A 12,237-nucleotide genomic window follows, 5' to 3' on the forward strand; every position below is an offset into this window, starting at 1 on the left:
ACACATAGCAGCAAAATACTGAACAGTGCAGGAGGCTTTATTATTCATTTATTTGGTATAAATAAATATTTCAATAGATATACAAAAAAAGACTCCTGACCCAGACTCCTATCAAATTCATCACCACAAACTCACACTGTCGTCAAAATACCACTAATTAGGCCTATGTGAGAATGTGTACCTAACCACCACCAAATACCTAACCCCCACACAGCCTCTTTATAGTCTGACCTGCTACATCCACTTCAAAGGCATCTTAGAACAGAACATTTAATGTATATTATTTGTCACAGTTAAGTAAAATTATTTTTTCCACTTACCTGAACATATACTGTATATTTTTCACAAATGTCTTCACTCTGAATGTGAACATTTTTCTGCCAAAGCCGTTCATTGTTTTTGAGGAACAAACCTCTTGAACTCACTCGAGTAGACTGGAGATCTGCATCAAGTGTTAAGTTGTACTGTATGGCTAAAAAGGAAAGGAATGCTTTGAGAGTCTAAACATAAAATTTAATTTAATTTAATTAATTAATTTAATTGTAAAGAACCAAGGACAGAGCAGGAGTGAGATAAAATGCTGACTATTGTAGTGATCTGAACAGTGTGAATAAATAGTTAAATACAAACAAGAGGGCACAACTGGAAACTACAGTATGTGGATGTGCATTTAAAATGGAAGACAGGGGGGTCTTGTTTACCCAAAGGGCTGTGGGAGCATGTAACACGATACCCGGCCATGTTGTTGTCATTAATACCCTAGTTTTTTTAAAGAAGCAGCTGGATGAGATCCTTCATTCAAATAGCTACTAATTACCAAATGGGCTTGATAAGCCGAATGGCCTCCTCTCGTTTGTAACCTTGCTTCTGTTCTTATAATGTTTTTGTTTGATTAACAAGAAGTTTATTTGAAAAAAAAATCTTATATAAACATTGATAAACAATGTTATCCCTTTCAAAAAGTCAGAACAATGTGCTCTTACCTACAGGACCAATGGGTGTTTTGGGACTAAACAAAGCCCTGAAGCACACTCTGGTGTCGAAACAGAAGAGTTTTCTCCCATTTATGTCACAGTTCTTGTCAAGAATGCTGATTTTATCAGGTGTGAAAGTTGTGTTTACATTTACTGTGGCTAGTCTTCGTGACCTAAAATAAAATTGACATGATTAAATGTTCAGGTGGGTAGCTGCGTCAGCATGCGTAGGCTGCAAAGGAACAAGTAATAGGTTTATTCCATGCTGAAAAAAAGAAGAAAGAGAACAAAACGTTTCGGCCGTGGAGCCTTCTTCAGGTGTGAGAGAGACAGGGCAGTAGGCAAAGGTAAAGTAGCGGGAGAACAAAGGTTGGGAGGGAGGAGGAGTGAGAGGCGGGAGCAGAGGACAGAAAGAGAGGCCAATCAAGAGGTGTGAAGTCAGAATGGGTGCAGAGAGGTGTGAAATGAAACTTCCAATGAATGGAGAAAATTTAAAAGAACAGTAATCTGTCGTTAAGGGCAAGTACACAGCCACCACCACACTCATTCAAGGCCCCTCAGGACAATTCCGGATCACCCAGACAGCATCTTGTACCTCCAGCAACCTTATTTACTGTATCTCTTGCAGTAAATGCCCAGCCATCTACATTGGAGAAACAGGAAGGAGACTCGGAGACCGCTTCAGAGAACATGTCAGGGCTGTGAAGATTAAAGATCTCTCCAAGCCCATTGTTTCTCATTTCACCTCTGACGGCCACGACCACTCTAATCTCTCCGTCTGTGTTCTCAAAGACGGTTTTCTAAACTCATACATCAGAAAGACCACCAAAACTAAAATTATTCTGCAGCTAGGATCACACATTCTCCCTTCCCTTAACGACAGATTACTGTTCTTTTAAATTTTCTCCATTCATTGGAAGTTTCATTTCACACCTCTCTGCACCCATTCTGACTTCACACCTCTTGATTGGCCTCTCTTTCTGTCCCCTGCTCCCGTCTCTCACTCCTCCTCCCTCCCAACCTTTGTTCTCCCGCTACTTAACCTTTGCCTACTGCCCTGTCTCTCTCACACCTGAAGAAGGCTCCACTGCCGAAACGTTGTGTTCTCTTTCTTCTTTTTTTCAGCATGGAATAAACCTATTACTTGTTCCTAAATGTTGTAAGTAGCCTTTTTGCATGAACTCACAGTTGCTGAAATAAAGCCTATGTATAAGACATTGGAAATAAACATAAACAGTACTTTGGAAATGCTACATATATATTACTAAGTGGCATTAAAAACACAACAAATGTTATAGGTTTGCACTATGTCCTGGCTTGGCTATATTATAATGTCTGTTGTCAGGATTTATTGTCCATGTCAGTCATTTGTGCATCTTTTATTTTAATGTATTTGATTAAAATAAATATATATATATATTTATTTTCTCTTTCTTTAATGTTATTGGGTACAGCTGAACATGTAAGCATTCCAATACACTTGTTGTATATGGTGAATAAGGAAATCTTGAAGAATCTTGAAAATCTTGAAAGGTTCCAATACTAATGTGTCATTCAATACTAATTTGTTTTCAATGCCTCTCAGTACATTATCTTTCATATGACTACATGGATAAAACACCACTTAACATATGGGTTAGCATTTCATTGGTCAATATCACTTTTTTGGCAAAAGTCACAATACTGGAACTGAAATTATCTACAGTAGCTCTGTAATATAAAACTCAGACACTGCTCTTCTCTTTGCTTGCTCTCTGTAATAAAAGCTAAGAAAAACTCCAGCTCCTGTAATTCATGGAAGCTAATTGAAATATCTGGTAAATATCATTTAACACCCTTGTAAAGCAGCAGCTCACAGCATTTGCAGCATGTGCACTGAAGAAACCTGCAAATGACATTACAAGACACATAAGCACAGAAGTAACTTACCAGAGCTGAATCACATTCCCATAAGCTCCAACAGACACATCTGGGATTGTGTCCTCGTTCAAATCTCCATAAGCATCAAGAGACCTTCCAAAGTACTGCAACTTTGGATCTAGTTCAGATCCTAATATTTTCTGAAAACAAACATTTGCAGTGTTATAGTGTACATTACAAAAGCAGAGACAAAAACAAAACTAAATATTATTTCTGTTACACCAGCAAACAAGGGCTTCACAGTGTTAGGGCATTTAACTCCAGCAACATGTATTCAATTCCTGCCTCAGATACAGTACCTGTTTGTGTGAAATCTGCATGACCTCCCATGAGTTGACATGACTGGCTATCTAAAAGCTCCTTGAAGAAGCAATGACTCCCAACACGTTAATCTGTGCTGTTAAAATTAAATTGGGCTTTTGTGTTTCTGAGATATATTACTTTTTTATTTGGGGAGTGACTCAGCCCATTAAATTTAACCCTGGACAAACAGCAAAAACTGCACCTCCTAATTCATTGGTTTATGCCCGTTTGTTTTGCTAAAAGCAGTGCTTTGCTTTAATTTGTGAGATTTTAAAAATTTGGTTTTAGAGAAGTGATGTAATTTCTCCTAAATAATTTTATATTCAAACTGAATTGGAGGAGAAGATTCTGATTTTGGGAAAGCACTTCCCACAAAATAGCCCCACCTTGGGTAAGAAGACAAGTATTTGTATAGTTTATAATAACCATAGCTTGCATAAATGCTCTATTGTTGGGTGAGTTGAGTGATGTCACACCCCTCCAAAAAAAGCTGCGGTATATACAGTGCCTTGCGAAAGTATTCGGCCCCCTTGAACTTTTCAACCTTTTGCCACATTTCAGGCTTCAAACATGAAGATATAAATTTTTTATTTTATGTGAAGAATCACCAACAAGTGGGACACAATTGTGAAGTGGAACGAAATCTATTGGATTTTTGAAACTTTTTTAACTAATAAAAAAATGAAAAGTGGGGCGTGCAAAATTATTCGGCCCCCTTGCGTTAATACTTTGTAGAGCCACCTTTTGCTGCGATTACAGCTGCAAGTCGCTTGGGGTATGTCTCTATCAGTTTTGCACATCGAGAGACTGAAATTCTTGCCCATTCTTCCTTGCAAAACAGCTCGAGCTCAGTGAGGTTGGATGGAGAGCGTTTGTGAACAGCAGTTTTCAGCTCTTTCCACAGATTCTCGATTGGATTCAGGTCTGGACTTTGACTTGGCCATTCAAACACCTGGATACGTTTATTTGTGAACCATTCCTTTGTAGATTTTGCTGTATGTTTGGGATCATTGTCTTGTTGGAAGATAAATCTCCGTCCCAGTTTCAGGTCTTTTGCAGACTCCAACAGGTTTTCATCCAGAATGGTCCTGTATTTGGCTGCATCCATCTTCCCCTCAATTTTAACCATCTTCCCTGTCCCTGCTGAAGAAAAGCAGGCCCAAACCATGATGCTGCCACCACCATGTTTGACGGTGAGGATGGTGTGTTGTGGGTGATGAGCTGTGTTGCTTTTACGCCAAACATATCGTTTTGCATTGTGGCCAAAAAGTTCGATTTTGGTTTCATCTGACCAGAGCACCTTCTTCCACATGTTTGGGGTGTCTCCCAGGTGGCTTGTGGCAAACTTTAGACGAGACTTTTTATGGATATCTTTGAGAAATGGCTTTCTTCTTGCCACTCTTCCATAAAGGCCAGATTTGTGCAGTGTAAGACTGATTGTTGTCCTATGGACAGACTCTCCCACCTCAGCTGTAGTTCTCTGCAGTTCATCCAGAGTGATCATGGGCCTCTTGGCTGCATCTCTGATCAGTCTTCTCCTTGTCTGAGCTGAAAGTTTAGAGGGACGGCCAGGTCTTGGTAGATTTGCAGTGGTCTGATACTCCTTCCATTTCAAGACGATCGCTTGCACAGTGCTCCTTGGGATGTTTGAAGCTTGGGAAATCTTTTTGTATCCAAATCCGGCTTTAAACTTCTCCACAACAGTATTACGGACCTGCCTGGTGTGTTCCTTGGTCTTCATGATGCTCTCTGCGCTTTCAACAGAACCTTGAGACTATCACAGAGCAGGTGCATTTATACAGAGACTTGATTACACACAGGTGGATTCTATTTATCACCATCAGTCATTTAGGACAACATTGGATCATTCAGAGATCCTCGCTGAACTTCTGGAGTGAGTTTGCTGCACTGAAAGTAAAGGGGCCGAATAATTTTGCACGCCCCACTTTTCATTTTTTTATTAGTTAAAAAAGTTTCAAAAATCCAATAGATTTCGTTCCACTTCACAATTGTGTCCCACTTGTTGGTGATTCTTCACATAAAATAAAAAATGTATATCTTTATGTTTGAAGCCTGAAATGTGGCAAAAGGTTGAAAAGTTCAAGGGGGGCGAATACTTTCGCAAGGCACTGTAGCTCAGAAAATAAAAAAGAAGAACTGATATTACATCTCTCAGCTCTCAAAGACTCAGTGCCTCCCTGCAGCCTCTGGGGAGGTTGCAAGCCTGAGTTGCTGTCCGTGAGGGATATGCTTCGCCTACAATCAGCACTGATCATCCTGTAGGGAGCAGTGCTGCCTGTGGGGAATGTTCCTCTCCTCCAATCAGCACCTAATACTCCCGTACAGGTCGGTATTATCTGTGAGGGACACGACTCCTCCAATCAGCACTGATCCTCCAGTACAGGGCTGTGCTGTCTGTGAGGGACAAGACGATCCTCCAGTACAGGGCTGTTCTGTCTGTGAGGCACACAACTGTCCTCCAATCAGCACTGACCCTGCAGTAATGTGTGGAAGACCCTGCTGTGATGTGTAAGAAGACAAGTGCTTGGAAGGAAATCTGTCCACACATCCTCATGCTCCCCCACAAGCAGTCAAGGGGTTCATACAGTAGTTGCAATCCAAGATGTGAAAGAAAATGGCTTCTGGAAAAACTAGCCTTGATTTAAGCATATGTGTGTTTGTGTTTGTATATCTGTGTGTCCTGTGATGGACTGGAGTCCCGTCCAGGCCTTATCTCTGACTCCCCTGCGACACTGAATTGGATGAGGATGGAATGCTATTGAATTCATTACAATAAAATTGTCCCAAGTATTTAATGAATAAAGTAAAGGGACCAAGAATGGCACTGAGCTGAACTGGAGAAGGCCTGTTTTTAAAGCAATTTCCAATTTTGTATTTTCTTGAAAAGCAATATTTTGTACTCTAAAGATAATGAAACAAAATTATCATCAATGGTAATTTAATTCAATAGGTCAAGTCAACTTGACAGAAGTTGGTTCCTTAAATCCAGAATATTTAGAATACTGTGCTGACATAGTTTGAAAAAGCTTAGTTATTCAGCACACAGCCCTCACCTGTGAAGCCTGTTTCCGTATGGTTATTTGGTCTCCATTGTATATGTAAATGACGCCCCTGTTATCATCTTCTAATGGAGCCCCCACTATAACATCATTGAATCCATCTAGGTTCAGGTCAGGAACAGCAGTAATGGCCATACCAAAGCGAGCATTCTCAAAGCTTGATGGTCCTTGCAGGAAGCCTTGCTGGCTTAAAATGCCCTAGAAATAATAACAAGAACATTAGCAATCATTAATTAAAAATAAAAAAACAATTTTTATTAACACACTAGGTGCAACTCTTTTACAAAATCTTAATATGTACATCTCAATATATAGTGCTCTATGATGTGTTAAGCATTAAATCATGTGTAAGACATACTGACATTTCTTCTATGTACTGTACATTGAGTGCTTGTTTGTTTTTGACCGCTTCCTTCCCTGAGTGGGTACACTTGCCGATGGACAGTGCAGTGAAGAAACATGATAGCCACAAGGAATATAAAAAAATCCATGAAGTACTTTCTTTTTTCTAAAATAGGTCTGCACCACAAACAGAATTACTTGCTTCACCTTTGTAACAGAGAAGACATACACCTTTCCCTTTTCTTTTTTCAAATCACTCATATACATGGGAGCACCAACCAACAGCACATCTGTTCTGGAGTCCCTGTTGACGTCCACTGAGCACAGGACGCTACCAAAATAGGAACCAATCTGGGAAATTAAAACAAATTAAAGTTCACACACAAAATTACAAAAGGTATGTTTTTGATGCTGTAAGCTTTCAATACCCAAGATTATCTTAATCCAACAATATCAACTACAAAAAATGTAATCAAATTGCAAAATATTATCATCATGTTGTGGATACTGTATATTTCTGCAGTGTTACAGTTAATCCTTTTTTAACATTTTATTTTGGCTTTAACTTTTAAAAACATATTCTTGTATGATCTTAAAATCCTCCAATCTTAAAAAAGGAAAGCATACATTTTGTATAGTTTGTCCTCTTACAAATTGCCTTAAGTGCCAAAATACCTTTTAAACAATGAGAAAATAAGGATATATATTATCAGATGATACATTCTTTCACATTATGAACTAAGAACATCTCGTGTTGTTTGTTGTTATTTTTACAGCCTTTCACAGCCAAGTAATATACTGTAAATTATCATTACACTCTTTATAATGTGGGAGTTGCAGATTCTACTGTATATCATATAATGTATATGACAGAGTAGGAGAAAAAGATCACGCACAATCTTTTCAAGAAGAAGGGAAACATCTGCTCACCTGTTCTCCTCTTTGTGAGTCTATAACTTTAGGCTGGTGCTGACTGTCTATGTTGTAAACAACCACTTGACCAGTGTGATTAGAACGAGGAGCTCCAGCAACATAGTACTCAGCATTGCCATCAGTCAGTGTGGTCACTGAATAGCCTGATCAAGCAATAACACAAATACAGTTAAGTATCAGGGAAAAAGTGTGCAAATCACAGGACAAACATGAAAAATGAATTCAATCAACATGATAACTTCAATAAATTCTAATCTAGTATAAAATCTGACTTTTTATAACCAAAAGTTTCATTTAAACTCTAGAATTCATATATCTGAATTATGTTCCTTTTTAAACATCATGTCACCTTCTGAAAGATAATGAAAAATAGCTACATGTACAGTATATAGCACAAAATGGTTACACTACATTTTGTATTCAAAGTAATATCACGAAGTAATGAAAAATAAATAAGAGAGACTTAATAATAAGGGGATTACCAAGCAAAGAGCTGTGGTTTCTGTCTTCAAGGATTTTCTCAAATGCTTGCCGGGGAAAAATGTCAGATTTCTGGGCAGTTTGATGAACAACAGTTCCACTCCATGCATAGGCTCCTACAGCACCTAACATCATGACATCCTGTGGAGGAGGCTGACTGATAGTGATAGTGAGGAGACTCAGAATATCTGTCCATTACTTAAATCATAATTTTTCTATATTCTAAGAGATATTCTATTTTAAGAAATATTGTAAAATAATCTAAAGAAATGCATACTCCAATACTTATTCAATGATCTTGTGTAGTTTTAAAGTACAAGACTTTAAGATTCAGCCTCACTGTAGTGAGGTATCTAACTTTAAAGGACACAGTTGTTGGGAGTCTGAGATCACAGTATGGTACTGTGGAGTGTCCTTGAACATATTAGACAGATCTAAAAGTGGAATGATACCTCACCATTTCCTTCTTCTTTTTAAAAATATTTTGTCTGAAAGAGGGTTTTTCCTTCAACTAAGTTTTTTTCTTCTAATAATAATTATATATCTTGTTATATGTTCTGCTATAAATATAAATGATTAATGCCGACAATTCCAATTTAGCAGTGAGCATTAATACGTTCCTTGCATGATCTGAGTCAGAAACATATGTCAGATTTAACTCTTAGTATACTCCAAAGCCAACGGTTTTCTATTAACTAATAGAAAACTGTTAAGCCTGCTCCTAAGAAAAAAAACATGCTTCAGTATTCCTTTAAAAATGAAACATATCAAAAGTCCAGACTGATATTTGGCTACATACTGGTGGATGTGGCCTCTTCTGATAGTATATTTTTTATTTTTAATTTCAAAACAAGGAAGTAAAATCACACCTACATTTTTATCAATACTACAAATGCCTTAGGTTATCAATAAAATTGCATTACATAATTGTACCAAGGTAATACTCTGAAAAGCACAATTTATTTTTAAGGAGTGTTTATAACTTATTAAGTGTAATGCAAATATCTTAGAATATGTTGAACAGTCATATTAATGGGAAAAGCATAATGTAAAAAAGTCCCTGCTTTAAATCTGTAGTTGTTTATACAGCTAATAAATTATCCTACCTCTTTGTTGGAATAGTGAGCACTAAATCCAACTTGTGACATTTCCATTTGAAAATTTTCGCCAGCCTTTCCAGTTCCTAGTAAAGAAATAAAATACAGTTAATAACATACGACTTTGATTTCACATTTTGTGTTGTTTTGTTTCCAATACAAGCTCCTGATGAAATAGAGGGCAATCAGTGGGAATAAATAACCATCTCTGTGCCTGAAAATTTACAAATGTTTCAGTTTTTATAGAAGTACACATTCACAAATGTGTTCATAAATGTTTCAATGTAGGTGCAATCTGGAAGTTATTATTAATAATATTAATAATGAATTAACATAAATGTGTTAGCAAATGTGAATATTGTCAATGGCAGAAGTAAAAACAAGTTTTAAAATGAAATCATATTTACAGTATATATATATAATTATAATCTAGAATAAAAAAGTGGTATTAAAAAGGCCACTGAAACACGCACTGAAATGTGCAAAAGGGTCTGCGTTTAATCCCACCCAACACGCAAGTTATACTTCTAACAAATTGTCTCTGGAGTGTTCAGTGCTTTCTTTACGTGTTGCTTAATTGCAGTGGGGGGAGGGGTGTGGTGGAAAGTTAAAGCTGCAATTGAATTTGCACTCTCTGGTTCTTGTCTAAAGAAAGCTTTGGAGGAGTATACAACCATTTTCATTTTCATTTTTATTTTAAAAAAGTGAGAGTGAAGTCAGATTGATGGCTGCAGCGAATCCCTGATAAAGGGAGAGTGTTATACATCTAGCATCAATTCTGGATCTGATTGCATAGTTAAAGAGATGTGAAGATGGTGCAATAACTGCAGAAAGAACAGCATAGGATGAAAGAGGCATGTCCAGAGTGCTGGACATACCTGTTTGTGCCCAAGTGGCAGTCACACCACTGCCCCCCATCAAAATATAGAAATATAACTGTTTTTTTTTAGTAATTAACCACTGGGGAACTGCAATGCTATTTTTATATTTTTGGGTTAGAAACAATCAGCATTGATGAGTGCATTTCAAAAGTAAAATATACACAATAACTTAACAATTTACTTAAAATTAAAATATGCAGGTATGCATAGTGCCATATTATACGCTTCACAATGAGGCAAAAAACCTGTGACCTGAAGTGGCCTTATTACATTATAAAGAAGCAGGGTGGTGAATACGTCTCTTTTACGCCAATAGAAATATTGCTCTCGACTTCAAGATGGTTTTACCGATAAATGAGCCTTACTTGTTAGGGTTAGGGTCATATGATACATTGCATTACATTAGTAATTACACTGACTATTAAACAGGAAGGGCCGCATCATGTCACCATTCACAGGAACTCCCACTCTTGCCCATGGCAAGACCAGGGGTTTGCAACAACATGGAGACTTGCAGTACTTACACAAAGTTCACAATTTTGTGCTGAATTCAAAATTTGCTATTTGCTTTTTTCTAAACTGTCAATGAATTTATTTTATACTGAGATTAAATAACTGGTCAGAGAAATTGGGACTGTAGTTCCCCTTTAAAATGTACTAGAAATTCCAGAAATCCTTTAGTGAGTCATTAATTTTCACTCACCTTCTATATTAAAGATTCGTTCTCCAAGGGTCCCTGCAATTTCTAAGAGGGCTTCTTCAGCTGACACATTGAAAAAGTACCTCTCTGTTGGGGTACTGGCAATAGACTTGATTTCATCAATAAGATTTTTGGTGTCAATGTCATTTCTTAAATAATATCCTAAGACCTAGAAAAAGGAACCAGAAATACAGGTATTTTGTAAGGCTAAAACATGACTGGAATCAATATGAATAAAAAATAAAAACAAGCAAATAAAAACATGTATTGACAGACCTGATCTTTATGGCTTTATTACATAAACATTAATTAACTGCTAAACCAGATTAAATTAAAGGTTGTATTTTATTATTTTATTCATATTACACCAAAGTGCAAACACATTTTACAGTATGTTTAATCCATATCACACCCTATGTTCACAAGATTAAAATATATATCTTATGCACCAGTAATTTTAATCAAGTGTAAGTTGATTGCATTGGGTCTGAAGTATTCAGACCAGTGACCTCAATATCTGATGGAAGTTTTTTTGGGGAAAGTTTTTAACAACTTTGTACACCAGTTTGGTGCAACATTTCACCACTGCCCTGCAGATTAGCTCAAGCAAGTTTTCCTCTAGCGTTTTCCTGCTCTACCTATTTTCCCTTCAGTCCTAAAAAAGCTTTCCAGTCCCTGCTGATTGTAAGCATCCCCATAACATGAATCTGTGAGAAGAATGTATGACTGTAATGACGGTACTGACTGGGGGATGTTCTGTGTCAAATTTCACACTTTGCATTTACAGTGGTGTGAAAAAGTGTTTGCCCCCTTCCTGATTTCTTATTTTTTTGCATGTTTGTCACACTGAAATGTTTCAGATCATCAAACAAATTGAAATATTAGACAAAGATAACACAAGTAAACACAAAATGCAGTTTTTAAATGAAGGTTTTTATTATTAAGGGAAAAAAAAATCCAAACCTACATGGCCCTGTGTGAAAAGGTGTGAAAAGCCCCCTAAACCTAATAACTGGTTGGGCCACCCTTAGGAGCAACAACTGCAATCAAGCATTTGCGATAACTGGCAATGAGTCTTTTACAGCGCTGTGGAGGGATTTTGGCCCACTCATCTTTGCAGAATTGTTGTAATTCAGCCACATTGGAGGGTTTTCAAGCCTTAACTGCTTTTTTAAGGTCATGCCACAACATCTCAATTGGATTCAGGTCAGGACTTTGACTAGGCCACTCCAAAGTCTTCATTTTATTTTTCTTAAGCCATTCAAAGGTGGACTTGCTGGTGTGTTTTGGATCATTGTCCTGCTGCAGAACCCAAGTGCACTTCAGCTTGAGGTCACGAACAGATGGCCGGATATTCTCCTTCAGGATTTTTTGGTAGACAGCAGAATTCATGGTTCCATTTACCACAGCAAGTCTTCCAGGTCCTGAAGAAGCAAAACAGCCCCAGAGCATCACACTACCACCACCATATTTTACTGTTGGTATGATGTTCCTTTTCTGAAATGCTGTGTTACTTTTATGCCAGAT

At 37.4% G+C, this 12,237-nt stretch overlaps 1 protein-coding gene across 1 annotated transcript in view; it reads right to left on the bottom strand.

Moving 5' to 3' along the window:
• Positions 1 to 12,237, bottom strand: part of itga2.2 (integrin, alpha 2 (CD49B, alpha 2 subunit of VLA-2 receptor), tandem duplicate 2) — a 59,010-nt gene that overhangs the window by 19,664 nt on the left and 27,109 nt on the right. Inside the window, exons 9-17 of the mRNA XM_015364294.2 lie at positions 10,714 to 10,879; positions 9,139 to 9,215; positions 8,035 to 8,173; positions 7,550 to 7,695; positions 6,827 to 6,970; positions 6,272 to 6,475; positions 2,904 to 3,034; positions 984 to 1,147; positions 321 to 472 (exon numbers count right to left, since the gene is read on the bottom strand). Coding sequence (XP_015219780.1) covers positions 321 to 472; positions 984 to 1,147; positions 2,904 to 3,034; positions 6,272 to 6,475; positions 6,827 to 6,970; positions 7,550 to 7,695; positions 8,035 to 8,173; positions 9,139 to 9,215; positions 10,714 to 10,879 — 1,323 coding nt within the window. The remainder of the gene's footprint in view (positions 1 to 320; positions 473 to 983; positions 1,148 to 2,903; positions 3,035 to 6,271; positions 6,476 to 6,826; positions 6,971 to 7,549; positions 7,696 to 8,034; positions 8,174 to 9,138; positions 9,216 to 10,713; positions 10,880 to 12,237) is intronic.

This window comes from Lepisosteus oculatus, chromosome 3 (assembly GCF_040954835.1).
Source record: "Lepisosteus oculatus isolate fLepOcu1 chromosome 3, fLepOcu1.hap2, whole genome shotgun sequence".
Classification (NCBI taxonomy): Eukaryota; Metazoa; Chordata; class Actinopteri; order Semionotiformes; family Lepisosteidae; genus Lepisosteus; species Lepisosteus oculatus.